Here is a 17,373-nt window from a genome sequence, read left to right as displayed (position 1 = left end):
CAACTCTTATGTATTCTTTCCTTGTATTTATTCTTAAGCAAAATCCTCCACCATTCAGAAAGATATAATAGGTTTATAATTGAGTAAAAAAAACATAGAAGGAATGTTTCTGGCTTTAGCATTTTAATTCAGGTCAATAGTTAAGCCTAAAAGATTTGGGCCATACAAATTTATAGGAGCTGGTTTTTGAACACAAAGAGGTCTTACAAGAAGCTACTGGATCAGAGGGAGGTGGAAAGAGAGGTGACAAAGGGAATGCAATGACGGAAAGAGAAACTGCAAGACTCACAGTGAGTGGTGTAGACCTGAGAGAATCAAGAAGATGTGAATAGAGCTCAGTGTTTTTCGCTGCAATAGCTGAAGTTATTCATGTGTACCCTCTCCAAAAGGAAAAACATATTTTAAGATATGTAGCTGGGTAATATGTTTTTAAGAAATTATTCCTCAGCACTCACCTGTTCTTTGCTTGTTTAGATTTTTTTGGAAAGGCCTTGAAGATTTCTAATAAAAATTGACAGTAGTACTGGATCTCTTGGCTCTAATAAATGTCACATAATTGAGTCCCAAATCCCTGTTATATAACCTAACCATTTGGACTCCCATAGAGATAGCAATAGCAATGATGATGACATAGATTAGACAGAATAGTTCTGGAAAATATTGCAAATTTAGTGTATTCTATTAAGCATTATGTTAACAGTTCAGATTAAGATCACTGAAATCTGATTTACTGTTGTGCAACTTATTAAAATTTTTAGCCCAATTAACCCTACTTATAATCTATGGGAATTTTAAAAGAGTGTGTGTGCGCGTGCACAAGTACATGAATGCATCACTCTCCAGCTTTCTTTTCTTACAGGTTTCTTTTATTAAGCCTAATAAAACGTTAGAAAAATGGATTCACTGGGCATAGATGAATTACAGCATAAAACACAAGACATCAAGAAATATGGATGAGTGATGTAAAGGTGATAATTTCAGTCACCATAGAAACATCATTTCTAGCTCTTCATCTTTAAAGAATTAAAAGTGATATAAACTTTGAATATCTCATAAATGTTACAGATTTATTAAATAGTAGATTCATAAAGAATAAGTAAGAACTAGTTATTAAAATGAAATTGTTAAAATTCAGCTTCCATTTCATAGCTTGTATTTAACTATCTTTATCTATAAGGACCAGAGAGTTTTTCGAGGACTGTTTAGGTGGCCTCCAATATTTCAGAAAATCTTACCAGTATAGTCAAACCTACTCTAGAAAATATAAACAATTCAGTCTAGCACACTGTAGGTAACCAATACATTTCTGGTAAATATATGAATGAATAAATGTGTTTAATTTTTCTGTTTGCCAACATGTAAGTTAAGCATCTATCTGTAATATATGTATTGTACAGAGACATCTTATTTTAACATGATTAAATTATGTACCTATGTAAATAGCAGTTGGAAGATATTTAAGAACATTTGGTTTGCCTTTCAGCAATGTTTAGATGAAGAAAATGTTTGCTGTGATCCGGCCACATGTACAATAAAAGCCGGATTCAATTGTATTTCTGGATTATGCTGTTCTGATTGTAGAGTAAGAGCCTTCTTAAAATTTCTATATTACCTATGTAAGTAAGGTTATCATTCTTTATAATATTTATTATTCCATTCTGCTTTATCCAATATCATTTACCTCACATCATCAGTATAAAGATAAAGGAGAAACATGCAGGGATTCTTTAGATGACTGTGATCTGCCGGAATATTGCAATGGATCAGTTGCATCATGTCCTGATGACGTTTACATTCTGGATGGTTTTCCCTGTGGAAACAATGAATGGTTCTGTGTGGATGGAAAATGTTTGAGCCTGTCACAACAATGTCAGGAACTATTTGGTGAAGGTATTTATTATTATTTTATTTCCTGTATATGCATTATTTGGAAACTGGAAAAAAATAGATATTGATCTATAATTGTGATTTTTAAAATAATGTAATTTTATTATAAATATTTTAAAAGATTACAGAGAGAGAAGAGGAATACTCTAAGGAAAAAATTTATAAAAGTCATCTGGGATTAAAATTCTGAATTATGTTCACAAAATAATAAAAGGAAAGATTCAAAGTGTATGGGATCTGTGTTCAAGAAAAAAGAAGGCAGAATGAATGCAAGTTACACTTCCCCGTACACTCCATATTAACAGATATTTTTGTAAATGTGGAATAAATATGTATGCCTATGGACAGTAAAAGGAGCATAAATATAAGTTGGAATACAAGTACAATTTAAACTACATGTGCAGAAGCAGAGACAGAGGCACATGTTCACATCAGAAAACTATAAGGGTGATTCAAGAAAATTCAAAAGAGAACTAAAATCCAGGAACTATGAAATCATGAAAATGTTGAGAAGTCAGATGTCATCTTTATGGGGGCTCAGTGTAGGTAATTAACTGCTTTTCTCTTGCAGCTTTTAGTATTCTTTCTTTGTCTCTTAATTTTGGCATTTTAATTATGATGTGTCTTGGTGTAGGCCTCCTTGTGTTCATGTTTAATGTTAATCTCTGTGCTTCTTGAACTTGTATGACTTTTTTCTTCATCAATTTAGGGAAATTCTCAGCTATGAAAAAAATATGGAACGCTTCTGGAATTTGTGTGTCATTCTTGCATAGGAACCATGCTGATCTTCTCTCTATCATTCCAATTTTAGTATATGTGCTTCCAAAGTGAACACTAGTTGAGTGTTTTTATCATTAAAAGGTGCTGAATTTTGTCAATTTTTTGCCTCAATTAACATAATTATGTGATGGGGTTTTTTCCACCTTTTATTCTGCTATTTTTGTATATGACATTGATTTATTTGTGTATTTTGAACCATGCTTGCATTTCAGGAATAAATCCCACTTGGTAATGTTGTATAACCAGAAGAGTCCATGATGAACAGTATTATTATTATTTTTTAATGTATTTGGAATTCACCATTAAAAACATTTGCACATAGTATTTTATTGTGGAAAATTTTCCAGTTAGTAATTAAAATTTATCAACTTTGTTGATCTTTTCAAAGAAACACATTTTATTTTATTAATATTCTCTATAATTTGTCCATTTTTATTTTATTATTTCTGCTGTAATCCTTGTATTTCTTTTGTTATATTTGCTTTATGTTTAGAATTCTCTTTTTTCAGTGTTTTAAGATGGAATGTTACTACTGATTTTAAATCATTCTTTTTTAATTTAAATATTTTGTTATAAATTTCTAAATACTGTTTTCAATGTTTCTTTCAAATTATTGTATACCATGTTTTTATTTCTATTTATCTCAAAGTATTTTGAATTTCCCATGACATTTTTTGATGTTTTGGTTATTTAGGAATATGTTCTTTAATTTCCAAATTTTTGCATTTTCTTTATGTACTTTTGTTGTTATCTTTTAAATTCAATATCACTGTATTTGGAGAACATAATTTTTATGATTTTAGTCCATTTTAGTTTATTTAGATTTTTTGTCCTCACATATAGTCTATCTTGAAGAATACCCAGATACATGAAGAAGAATAGGTATTATTTCTATTACTGAATAGAGTGTTCTATAGATATCTACTTTATTTGTAGTGCTGTTCTAATTTTGTATTTCCTTGCTGATCCTTTATTTGTTCTATCCTTTATTGAAAAGTAGACAGAAATAAACTATGAGCTATGGGTATGGTGCTTTTACCAGCTCAAAATAGATCAGACCATTTCATTAGCTGTAAGGTTGCTGGCTTTTGGTTACCACGGAACTAAAAAGAGATAAGAATATTTTCAAATTAAAACACCCCAAGTCCCTTTGTCTTATAAACTTTATTAGCCAGGATTCCAACACAGTAACAAAATCTGTAGGAATTATATTTCTTTTCTGTATATGTATGTGTGTGTGTATATGTATATGTGTATGTATATGTATTGTTGTCTATCCCCTACCTACCTATCAAACTTAAGGAATTGGCTTTTGTGATTCTGAGGGTAAAATCTCTTTTCTGAGAGTACAGGAGAACTGAGACAAAGCAGAGGGAGAAAGGGAAAGTTCAAAGTTGATGTCTGCCATCCTCCACCCCCTCAGAGAACATCGGTAAGCCTCTAGATGTATGCCAAACAAGATGCCTTCAACTCAGGCCAAAGCTCCAGTTCAAGCAAAGAGGTCTCTTAAACAAAGAGGCTGACCATGTGTTTCAGCCTGCTGTTTATTCAGTGCCCTGATGGTGGGAGCCAGCTCTCTCTTTGATTGTTACCACCCCTGGCACCCAAGAATGCAAGCCCTCTGACCATGGAAACCAGATGATTTAAGGGCACCTCACCCCCTGGGCAGCAGCCACAAAAACTGTAGCAACCAACTTAAAAATCATGGCACCAGATATGTGTAAAAGCAATCCTCTGAAAGATATTTGTACTCTGGAGCATGGCAGATTGAAAGTGTGAATATAGAACTTAACCTCTGAGGTCTAAAAAAATTAATGTAAGCTTTTTGATGTGTGTTTTAGTTTACATGTATCATGGTTCTCTTACTCAATTATGTAAAAAATATAGATGTTTTCATTTTATATTCTTTCTTGAGGTTTTTTTAAAGATAAAGCCAAATACTAGTTAAAAATTTTCCGCTATCTCTGTCTTTAATTTTTTCCCTTTGATAATCCCTGTTTTCAGTCTAAATACTTCTCTTGTATAGATACTGATATTGTGTCTTTTTCTTCTGTTAGGTACATTAAATGAAAAACTAATCACTTTTATTAAATCAGGAAGTTATTGTTAAAGTTAGAGATTAAAGAAGGCTCAATCTACATTTAATTCACTCGTTTCTGGGGCATAACTTTCCAGGGTTTTCAACTGAGATTTGGTGTATTTACTGAGATACCTCTTCTGGGCAGGTGTGTAACCAGAGCACAGAAACTGCAGAAAAACCTGTACTGTTTCATAGAAATTATTTCTCTATATTTTAGTCTACTTTTCATATATTTAGAAGTAGGAGCAAACCTTGGGGGAGGGCTAAGCTATACCTTAAGGCCCCCTACGTCTAATTTTATCACTCTTGGTATAAAATATCTCCACTTTGACTTATTTTAGGTCTACCAGCAACCTCCTGCTTCTCTTGATAAGCTTATAAGTTTGACTTTTCACCCATACCCAGCTTTGCCAATGACCTCTGGACAAATCAACTGTTTATTTTCAGTTCACTACTGACTCTGAGTTTCAACTGAGAATCTGATGTGACTGCTGGGGCTTCTTTTCTGGCATTCTGTTTGTTTTGTTTTGTTTTGTTTTTAAGCATCCTGATGCAGTGCTTAACTCTTATTATCAAAGGATTTTGACTTAAGTTTTCAAATGGAGTAGAACTGATGATGGAGGGTTATGATAAGCAAATTGCTCTTTAAGTAAATTGGGTCTTATGAGAATTAAACACATTCTATGTATGGATTGGATAATGAATGTGAAGATGAATCAGTTGTGACTCCAAGATATTTTGTCTGAGGAAGTCATGATGAACAAAATAAGAGATTAATTGAAGGAAATAGTTGACTGGCTTGACTTGAAAAGACATTTATGCAAACACAGACTATTGACCAATAAGTTAATTTTTTTGTTTTAATATACTTATAGATATGCATTTCTAGACTTACTAAAACTTAAAATATAAACTGCATACCATGTTTATATATAAGTACCTGGATAGTAAAAGTGTGCTTTCAGTTTCTAAATATTTCATTGAAGTTTTATGTGATCTCAAGCCAAGTTGCTATTTTCAATTTATATTATAATCTTATTTTTTACAATGTATATTAAAGTATTTTAAAATAAGTGTATTTTTAATTTTTAATTTAATATAAGTTCAATATGACTAACCAAACTTTATTTTCAGGGATAAACAGTGGTCCTGAAGAGTGTTATAACTACCTTAATGCTATGACTGATCAATCTGGGAACTGTGGTCATGATGATACAGGATACAAGAAGTGTCAACCTAAGTATGCTTTACAAAATCTACCTGAGAAACTATATTTATTGCCTTAAACTTAAAAATACCACCAGATAAGTTTACATGTAATAAAAATATCACCTAGCTATGAAATTATAAATTTCTGACATAGACAATGTCCGTACCTCTTTTTTTTGTATATCCAAATTACGCTTTGTATTTTACCACAAACTGCTTAATTTATACACACAGGTTCATTAATTATCCAAGAGTTAAAAGGACTGATTTTTTTTATTTTGCATGCTGTTACTTTAAAGATTTTATTTATTAATTTTAGAGAGAGGAGAGAGAAAGAGAGATAGGGAGGCGGGGAGGAGCAGGAAGCTTCAACTCAATAGTTGCTTTCTGTATGTGCCTTGATTAAACAAGCCCGGGGTTTTGAACCAGCGACCTTACAGCATTCCAGATCGACCCTGCATCCACTGCATCACCAGAGGTCAGGCTTGCATGCTGTTAATGTAATTTTACAAAGAACAACCATTCTTATAATGATGAATTGAAAACATTAATTTTTATTATCCAAGAAGTAATAAAGTATTGTGTTTGAGCATGTACTTTACAGCCAGACCTTGAACATATGTTTCTCTTTTCTTATATATAAAATATAAATATCAATTTTACTAACATCATTGGTCTGGTGCCAGTACAAAACTTAGATAGTCTGTGAGAAGCACTTACAATGGGACTTACATACTATGCACACCAGAAAGCAGTGGTGGAATTCAAGTAATTTAACAGCGGTTCTCTGCCCTAATGACCATTTTAAGTACATGTGTCTTGCAAAAGAAAATTTACCTTTTGAATGCTAGTTACAGTAGTCTCCAGGTTACAAATAAAGTAGGTTCTGTACATTGGAAAATGTTTTAGTGTTTATATGCACAGAAAGGTAAAAATAAATACTATGGTAAGACAAACATCTGTCTAAGTTGCATTTAATAGATAAATGTATCTGTTCCAATTTAACGTATAAATTCACCTTAAGTACTAACCTAGGGAATGTATCTCATTTGTAATCCAGAGACTTCTGTACATGATATACCCAGGATAATTTTTGAGATTCAAATAAATTGCTCTCATATTAGTATTATTTTTTTTGCTGAACAATTCTAAAAATCACTGAAAATGATAAATACAACACAACTAACACAATCAGTTGATCCATTCACTAATTTATGGTCAATTATGTCATGAATCGTTTTGAGGTATTATGAATAAATTTGCTATAAGCTTTCAAAGAAGGTCAGATTTTTATGGTGAGATATAATTTCATTTGTGTTGGGTACATAGATACATAAGATTATTATTACTGAGTCATATAAGTACATATGAACCTTTTTAAAGAAACTGATGAATTGTTTTAAAGTGGCTGTGCAATTGTATATTCATGCTAACAGAATCCAAGAGTCTTTGTTTCTTCACATTGTGCTACTGCTTGGTATTGTCAATCTATCTTATTTTAGTCATTCTAGTTGTAAGTTATTTTTGTTTTAATTTGAATTTATATTGTATAATTAATAATTGTTTTAAACATTTTTCAAGTATTTTTGTCAAATGTGTATATCTTCCTGTGTGATAATCTGTTAAATTTTTCTCTGTTAATTTGGAATGGTTTAGTCTTCCTTGCATTGAGTTTTACTTTTGTATCTTTTTATTCTGAACTAATTTTAGATTTACTAGAAATGGCAAAAATAATATAGAAAGATTACAGAGGCCTACTGTACCTTTTAGCTAGCTTCCCCAAATGGTAGCATCTTATTATATTTATCTTATCTGTAGTACAATATCAAAATCAAGAAATTAGCACTAGTAAATTCATAGACCTTAGTCCTTAGCTTTCATTAGTTTTATAAACATTGTTGTGGGGGGGGGGTATGTAGTGAATTGGCATCTTAATGATATTCAGTTTTCAATTTATAAATATAGAATCTCAATTTTATTTCAGTCTTCTTTAATGTTTTCAGACAACCTTATTAGTTTTCAGTGTTCAAGTGTTATGTCGATTTTATTAAATATATTCCTAAACATTCTATTTTCATATTTTTGAAACTTATGAATAGGATGTTTTTCTAAATTTCCTTTTCACATTGTTCAATACTATAGTAATAATGAAAATGTATAACAATTTATATTGATCTTTTATATTGTATGGCATCCTTAAATTCTTTCTTTTGGCAGGCAGGAGGGGAATTAATGTGAATTTCTTAACATTTTCATGTCCAGAATAATATCAACTGCAAATAAAGTTTTAATTAATATTCTTTTCTAATTGGGATACCTTTAATATATTTTCTTGCTTGATTATACTGTATTCATATCCATTAAAATGTTGAAATATAAGTGGAGAAAGAGGAGAAGCTTGCTCATTCTCAGTTTTATGGGAAAAATTAAGCCTTTCACCATCAAGTTTATTTATTTATCTGATTAGGAAAGTTTCTTTGCATTCCTTTTTTGTTGACAGATTTTAATATTGAATGGTTGCATTTTTTCAAATATTTTTCATCCATCTCTTGATATGATTCTATGGTTTTTGTCCATCATTCTAGCCATAGAGTATATTATACATATTAATTGATTTTCAGATGTTGTACCAACCTTGGGTCAGATTTTAATTATTCACCCTGATAATGTCTGATTTTTAATTGGTTGTTTAGACCATTCCCATGAAAAGTTAATACTGGTATAGTTGGATTTATATCTGCTATCTTCAAGCAACAATACATGACAGAGTGTTAACATACCTTCTAACAATGGTATACTGCTCTTTGTGTCATACAGGTTTGCTATTATCCCAATTCTTCCATCTAGTCCTTTCTGACATTGGTATTATTCATTTTACTATTACATATGGTATAAACACTCAATACTTTGGTATATTATTGCTTTAAGTAGTTCTATTTTAGGTCAGTTAAGAATAAGAAAGGTAAAAACTATTATTCTCTTATGTATTCATTTTCTGATAGTCTTCCTTTAATTATGTAGATACAATTTCTGACTATTCATCTTTATTCTATCCAGAGAATTTCATATAACATTTTATGAAATCAGACCTAATGGCAAAGAATTCTATTTTGGTTTAACTGAGAAAATTTTTATTTCTCCTGACTTTTGGAGGATAATTTCACTGGACACAGAATACTGAGTTAGCATTTTTAACACTTAAAACTTTCCTCCACTCTCTTCTTGAGTTATATTTTTTATGAAATGTTTGCTGTAATTTTTATCTTTGTTCCTCTGAAAAACGTGCACCAACCTAGTTGGCCTTCAGGATTTTCTCATAGACTGGTTTTCCTCTGTTTAAATGTGATATATTTGTGGGTGGTTTTGTTTTGGCATTTATCCTGCTTGGCATTCTCTGTGTCTCTTGCATTTGTGGTTTCATGTTTGCCAATAATTTTGGAGAGATTTTAGCCATTAATTTTTAAAATATTTCTTCTGCCATTTTTTCTTCTCTTTTTGCTGTTCTTATTCAGAGAATATTGTACTCTTTGATATTATTCCATAGTTCTTGGATTTTCTGTTTTGATTTTTTTCATTACTCATTATAATTGTGGTTCACTCTAAGTTTCTGTTGGCCTATCATTGACTTTACTGAGTCTGTCTTCCACTGTTTTGATTAAGTTTGATTGATAAGCCCTCAGAAGCTATTTTGTATTTCTGTTACATTTTTGCTATTATTTTCTTTTGAGTCTTGTTGGTTTTTATAGTTTCCGTATCTCTATTAATATTTTCTCTCTGATCTTTCATGTTGACATAGTTTGCCTTTAAAGTCTTTGAGATACTAATTATAATTATTTAAAACTTTACATTTTATTATCTCAACAGTTGGTTTATATTTGATTCTGTTGTGATGCTTGTTTTGTCTCTAGACTTTTTTTTCATGCCTTTCCACATACTTTGTACTTTTTTGTTGAAAGGTATTATGTAGTGTAATAGACACTGAGATAAATAGGCTTTTAGTGTGAGGATTTATGTTAACCTTTTTAGAAGCTGGGCTGTGTTTAATGTTTTTTTGTAGCTATAGGCACCAGTATCTTCTGATATCTTTAATGGGTAGTTTCTTCCTCCTCTCTTAGAATTGGGGCTTCCCTTCATTCTGCCCCTCAGAGGAATTGTACGTCTTACAGATCTTTTAGTTTTAATTCATTGTTATTGTTATTGTTATTGTTATTGGAGCTTCCCTAGTATGATGATAAAGATGATAAGAGTGATGGAGGGGACCATCTCTAGTTTTCATATCAATCTCAATCTTTTATTATGTCTGTGTTTCAATGGTGTGGCTTTCAGAGATGTTCCTGTTCCTTCTCCAGGTATAGAGCTTTCCATACCATGCTCCCGTCCCCTCATCCCTGAAATAGCTACAGCATTCCCAACCTATTATCTTAATCCCTTATCTATTATTGACTATGATTAATTTATTATTTTTTCTTAGGTGAGACAAGAAGAATAGAGTTGGCCAGAGTGACATGCAATTTCCTTTCCCCAGCTAGAAATAATGTTTCAAATTTGCCAGCTGATAATGTTTTTCCACTTGCAGATTAAGCTTTTGTTAGGAAGAAGGGCCTTGGAGGGTTTCACAATACTCTTCTCTTTCCCCTGCAAGGTCTACATGAGAGCTTTGTTAAATAAGCCTCCTGATAGGTTTCTTAGAAAAAGACAAAAAGAAATACAGTTGCACCTTAGACTATGCTCCCTGGGAGCTTCTAATTCTCATGTTAGTCCACTTTTGGTTTCCAGAAATTTGTCATAATGGCTCATGTAGTTCAGTGGTTTCTGCTCCAGATAAGCAAGTTGTAGTTACTATACTGACTGTTTCTGCCTGTATTCAGCTTTCCAGATTCATATAAATGGTTTTCTCTGCACCCTCAGTTTTCTGATGGATCCAAGATGAGTCACTGATATAAGTTTCTTCAGCTTTTTCTCATAATGACAGGAGAAATGACTTGTAAACTCTTACTGTAGAAGCTCTTATACAACTTTCAGAGCTTTTTAAAGATATCAATCACTTTGCTAAAAAGCAATCCATTCATTTAGGAGGATATTTTACTTGCTTTGTTATAAATTTATAGAAGCACAAAAATCACCAGAATTCAGGATCATTTTGAATTTTTCTTTGTGCCATTTGGACATTCTTACACTTGATCCCAGCATCAAGCAACCAGTGACTTTCTTTTTCTACATCAATTGCTTTTTCAGGAGATTTTACTAAAGAAAATTTCACAAATATGTAGTTCTTTTGGGGTTTTTTGTTTGTTTGTTTGTTTGGTGTCATTTATCATATTGTGTTTAAGGTTCATCCATTGGTAGTACATATATAAGTAGCTTATCCCTCTTATTGCAGAATAATATTATATGGTGTGGATATACAACATTTTGTTTAATAATTTGTTTAACCATAATCAGGTAATGGGAATTTAGAATACCTCTAATTTTAGACTATTAAAAATAATGCTATTGTATACATTCTTGTGCAGTATTTTGTTTGCTTGTTTTGTAAAAGCGTATATTTGTTGCTTTTGCGATATAATAAATGACAAAGGCTCAAGTGTCTATGTAGACATACTTTTCCATTTCACTTGTATATAAACTTAGAAGTAAAATTTGTGAGTCATATAGCAAGTGTCTGTTTAACATTTTAAGAAACTATCCAAATATCTGCCAGAGTGACTACACCATTTTATATTTCTATTAACAATATATGCAGGTTCCACTTTTTCTACATCTTCACCAACATTTAGTATTATCACAACGTTTCTGTGGAGTTTTTTACTAGTCTTATTTTCCATATTAAAGGGACATCTCATTTTAGTATTAATTTATATTTACCTTGATTTATGAAATTATCATTCTTTCATGTAATTATTAATCATTTGCATATCTTCTTTGGTGAAATGTCTTGAAATTCCTTTTTTTTTTTTCAAGTGAAAGGAGGGGAAGAAACACACTTGAGCATGCGCCCTGACTAAGATCCACTGGACATCCCTCATCTGGGCTTGATGCTCTGCTCATCTGGGGCCATGCTGGCAACTAAGTTATTTTTAGTGTCTGAGGCAGAGGCTCCATGGAGCTATCCTCAACACCTGGGATGATGAGCTTGAACCAATCAATCCATGGATGTGGGAGGGGAAGGAAAAGAGAGAGAGAAGAGGGAGGGGGGAGAGGTCGAGAAGTAGATGGTTGTGTGACCTGTGTTCCATGACTGGGAATCGAACCAGAAACATCCACACCCAGGGTCAATGCTCTACCACTGAGCAAACTGGCCAGGGTTATGTAGTCCATTTTTAAATTAAGTTTTGTTATTATTATTGAATTGTAAAAGTAGTTTATACATTTAGAATATAATATTTATCAATATATAAATTATTAATATATTTTTGGCTATCCTTTATCTTTTTTTCTTTGATGGATGGCATCTTTTGGAGAGTAAAATATTTTAATTTTTATACTGTCTAATTTATTTATTTATGTTTTTACACATCATGGCTTTGGTAAAATACCTAAGAAATCTTTGCCCCATTACATAAAAGTGTTGAAAACAGAAATGTTTGTCTTGCCTGTGATTGAAGGGTGATAACATTCAATCTTTCAACTTCAACCATGATAACATTAATAGGTTACACATACAAGTCTATCAGATTGAGAAATCTCCTTTCTGTGTCTGGTTAGATATGAGTGTTTATCATGGATCACTACTGAATTTTATGAAATGCTTTTCCTGTGATTATACATTTTTATTTTTCTCTTTATAGTCTACAAATTAGAATCATTTAGATATTAACTCAATCCTTCTCTCCAGGTTAATTTCCACTTAGTCATGGTATATAAACATTTATATGTAAATTTTAAATTTGGTTTGATAATATTTTATTAAGAATTTGTGTATCTATGTTCATCATATTTTGATAACTTTGGCTTGATAGCAGGATAATACTTGCTTTACAGAATGAGTTAGAAAGTGTTTTACACTTCTCATTTTCTATAAAGTCTGTATAGAATTAGTACTATTTTTTCTTTATATATATATTTCATAAGGTTCATCACTGAGGTCATCTGGCATTGTGTTTGAATGTGTGTGTGTGTGTGTGTGTGTGTGTGATTTTGTGATGGCTTTTTTGTGACTTGGGAAGCACAATGTAAAGTTTCTTCTGAAGCTATTTCAAAGCAATCTTTCTCAAGTCTCCTCAGCAAATGCATAGCTAGCAGAAAAGTGATGTAAGGAAAGTTTTTACCACCCTTTTTTAGAGCTTTCATTTCTAGAATTGCACCTTTAAATTCTGGCTTACATATCACTAACCTCATTGGGACCCTCAAACTCAGGCTAAAAGTGATGCTGTTTTTACATACATTCCCTACTAAGTTCTCTACTTTTACTCAAAATGCTGCTGGGTGAGAATTTTTTTCTATCCGCTGCACCAAATCAAAAACAAACCCCTCTGAGATTATATTTATTGGTTTTCATGGTCAGGCCTGCTCTGGTAAAATGACAGTATCAGTGGACCTGGGAGAGGTCGTGGGAGCAGACTCAGGCAAGAAGACAGCAGCTTCTTATTATTTTTGCTTGACGTTACGGCAGCTTTTCATTAATGCTTCTCTATTTGTTGTCTGTCTTTGGTCAGTTGTGTTGTTTCACCCAATTTGCCCAGTTTAATACTTGTTTTAGTGGAAGATGACTTAATCTATATCTTCTCTCTCACACAGTAACCTCCTGTGTATTTATCTACACAATTTTCTTTGTTTTGTGTCTGATTTATCACAAAATTTAACAATGAACCATGATAAATGCTCTCATCTAACTAAAATAGAAATCTTCTCAATCACATTAAAGCGATATATGCATTTTGCACTTATACAAGCCACATCTAGGATAAATTTCCTTCAACATAAAGAACTCATTTTACATTTTCTTTTGTCCAAGACTGCTTACTGGTGACAAATATTCTTAATTATTGTCTGAAAATGTCACATTTCATTTTGAAAGAATATTTTTGCATATATGGTAAAATGTAAAGACAGATGACAGTTTATTTCACCTTTGAATATATCATTCAGTTATCTACTGGTTTCCATTAGTTCTGTTGGAAAGTCAGTTATAAGTTGTATTATTGTTTGTAACTAATGCTTTTTTAATTTTCTGGTTATTTTCAGGATTATTTTTGTGGTTTATACTGCTATTGTTACAATGCATTTTAGTTTTTTATATTAATATTTATTGCACATAATACTTCTTGAGTACAGATCAGTCTTGACACATAATGCTGAACATAGGTATTATGTTTAAAAAACTGAAAGGAAGTCAAATAAGACTGAAATTAGATGAACTTTACTAATTTTTAGGATAGAATAAACTAGAAATTGATTATATCTAAGAATCAAAAAGGTAAAGGAATCATTACCAAAAATTATTTGCTAACTAGGAGTTAGTTCATAATTACTAAAATGTTTAGTTATTTTTTTATTGATTGATTTTAGAGAAAGGAAGAGTGAAGGAGAGAAAGAGAAAGACAGAGAAAGGAAGATCAATTTGTTGTTCCACTTATTTATACATTCACTGGTTGGTTCTTATACATGCCCTGACCTGGGATCCCAACCACAACCTTGGCATATCAGGATGGCACTCTAACCAACTAAACTACCCAGTCAGGGCTATTTAGTTATCGTTAACAATGCAAGCAAAATCTCCCATTTTTTGTCTTTGGTGTTTCACAATTAATTGACTATACCTTTTTTAAAAAACTTCAATGCTTTATTTAAATCCTTTAGCTTTGAAAATAATATTCTAATATCTTCTTGTATTTAATCTAATGTTTTCATTTATTGGTAAATTTTAGAGATGTGATGTGTGGAAAATTAATATGTAAATATGAATCAAAACTTTCACTTACTATTTCGGATGCCATTACTTTCTATACTAATGTAAATGAAAACATTTGCATCTCACTGGAGTATTCATCTGGTCATGAAAAGTACACAAAGATGTGGGTAAAAGATGGAACTGTTTGTGCTACAAATAAGGTATGCAGTTTTTTACTTCCAAATGATTTTATAGTTTACATTCTGTTTTTAAATGTATTTTTAGTAATTTTTTCCTAATTTAAGTAAAGATTTAATTTCAAAAATAAGAAAAAAATTAAATATTAAAATACTTAAGAAAGAATAAACATCTGCATTCATACATCGATGATATCACCATAAATATTGTATTTTTTAAATTATGTATGTTCACTGATTTGTGTATCATATTGTTCATTCAGTATATTTTGTTAAATTATATAACACAGAGTATTTGTAATGTCTTGAGTTATCTTATGATATGCTTACTTTAATATACTCTTAAATAATATATGTTCATTTTTGTGCTGAAAATAATAGAGAATGCATAGAGTAAAGCCAAAATTAATTGAAGGCACATATCTGAGGTGTATATACTCTTTGTATTTTCTTTTTTAAGATCATGAAGATATTTATTTTTATTTTTAATCTATTGTGTGAACATGGTTTCAAGTGTTTCGTACAATATAACATCCTTACCCAGTGGGGGGATTCAATTAATTTAACAGTTGGTTCTCTGCCCTAGTGACAATTGTAAGTATAAAAAAATATATACCTAAAGGTAACTTATTATTTCATGCATTTAATACTTAAGAACAATGGAAGAGGTACACAAAACTAGGTTATGCTATAAAAAAGTTTTAAAATATTAATGAAAAAATATTAAATTATAACTGACAAAAAACAATAAAACTGTTACTTAAGGTATTGCCATATTGCTTCTGGATTGGCATCCTCACTTGCAATTTTCTTTGCTTCTATCCAAGCATCATCAGCTGTGTGATTTATTCTTAACCGTCTTTTCACTGTAGGAGTAAGATATCATTCCTTAGAAGTTGGCTGATTAGACTAATAATCATCATGTTCGATATATTAGAAACAGGTGACTTCTCTTCTCTAAACATATTATGTTCATCTTTGAAAAACCCCATCTTAGAGAGAACCCTGATTACAAGTGCCATTTTACCAACCGGTTGGCCGAACTCAACAAAAAATTAAGTAGATGTGAAGCATTGAATCCCACCACTGCCTTTACTTCCCACCCCTGCGCTGTGCCCCTCATGCCCATGCAGTGTCTTTCATTTCCATTTTCGAGGAAACAAAACGCCACTCTGTTTCCCACTGTGGTTGCACAAGTCTGCATTTCTCCCAGCAGTACAGGAGAGTCTCCTTTTCTCCATACCCTCACCACTACTATTAATCATTAATAAAAAAAATTGATGATAATGTTGGAGAAGTTTCTGTTCCAGGTAGAGAGGTAGAGAGGATGAGTAGAGCTCTTGGAAGGTGTTATCCAAGTGGTAGTAACAAAACATTGGCTGCATGTATATCACATTTATCAAAAGGTAATCAAGTTAGCTGCATGTTGGCGCTCTAAAAACTTTATGTATTCTGCAAATTAGAGTGTTATTTTTTATATTCTCATATATAAATGTTTGTCTGAATTAGAATAAACACATTGTTACAAGAAATTTCAAAATTATTTTTATCACCAAAGATACAGCAAGAGGCTTCGAATCATTGTTTCAATTCTGAAACCTTACCGACCACGTTTAAAAAATAATTGTAAACATTACCACCTATGTGCACAGTTAATCCTGAAAGGACTCTAACAGGCATATGTCAAAATTTGTTATTTAAAGTCTTGATCTTAAAGTTCAAGTAGAAATTATAAGCATAATTACTGATGTAAAAATGTTTTTGGGGTTTTTTTTGTGGGGTTTTTTTGTATTTTTCTGAAGTTGGAAATGGGGAGGCAGTCAGACAGACTCCCATATGCGCCCAACTGGGATCCACCTGGCATGCCACCCGGCATGCCCACCAGGGGGTGATGCTCTGCCTATCTGGGGCATTGCTCTGTTGCAACCAGAGCCATTCTAGCACCTGAGGCAGAGGCCATGGAGCCATCCTCAGCGCCTGGGCCAACTTTGCTCCTATGGAGCCTTGGCTGCGGGAGAAGAAGAGAGAGACAGAGAGGAAGGAGAGAGGGAGGGATGGAGAAGTAGATGGGCGCTTCTCTTGTGTGCCCTGGCCGGGAATCGAACCCGGGACTCCTGTACTCCAGGCCGACGCTCTACCACTGAGCCAACTGGCCAGGGCCTGATGTAAAAATGTCTTATAAAAAGAAATAAATTCAAATTCTCATAAAAATATTTCAAGAAGATTAGAGTAAGAGATATCAGTTATGATTCTGAAGAAACTGAAGGAGTTATAGATGAATATGATGGAAACGAGATATCCCACACAAACACTGTCATTCTCACTATGTAGCAGGCCCTCTATGGTTGACCACAAGAAAACACAAGTGGAACATGACATCACCATTGAAA

At 32.1% G+C, this 17,373-nt stretch overlaps 1 protein-coding gene and 1 non-coding gene across 2 annotated transcripts in view; one reads left to right on the top strand and one right to left on the bottom strand.

Moving 5' to 3' along the window:
* Positions 1 to 17,373, top strand: part of ADAM2 (ADAM metallopeptidase domain 2) — an 88,597-nt gene that overhangs the window by 33,152 nt on the left and 38,072 nt on the right. The window contains exons 12-15 of the mRNA XM_066383598.1: positions 1,484 to 1,582; positions 1,695 to 1,890; positions 5,882 to 5,987; positions 14,824 to 15,007. Of these exons, the coding sequence (XP_066239695.1) occupies positions 1,484 to 1,582; positions 1,695 to 1,890; positions 5,882 to 5,987; positions 14,824 to 15,007 (585 nt within the window). The remainder of the gene's footprint in view (positions 1 to 1,483; positions 1,583 to 1,694; positions 1,891 to 5,881; positions 5,988 to 14,823; positions 15,008 to 17,373) is intronic.
* On the bottom strand, positions 2,616 to 2,722 carry LOC136404628 (U6 spliceosomal RNA). Its single transcript, XR_010751349.1, has one exon. It is a non-coding gene; the product is annotated as a U6 spliceosomal RNA (small nuclear RNA).

The sequence above is a fragment of the Saccopteryx leptura genome, chromosome 4 (assembly GCF_036850995.1).
Source record: "Saccopteryx leptura isolate mSacLep1 chromosome 4, mSacLep1_pri_phased_curated, whole genome shotgun sequence".
NCBI lineage: Eukaryota > Metazoa > Chordata > Mammalia > Chiroptera > Emballonuridae > Saccopteryx > Saccopteryx leptura.
This window is presented reverse-complemented; position numbering and strand designations above follow the sequence as displayed.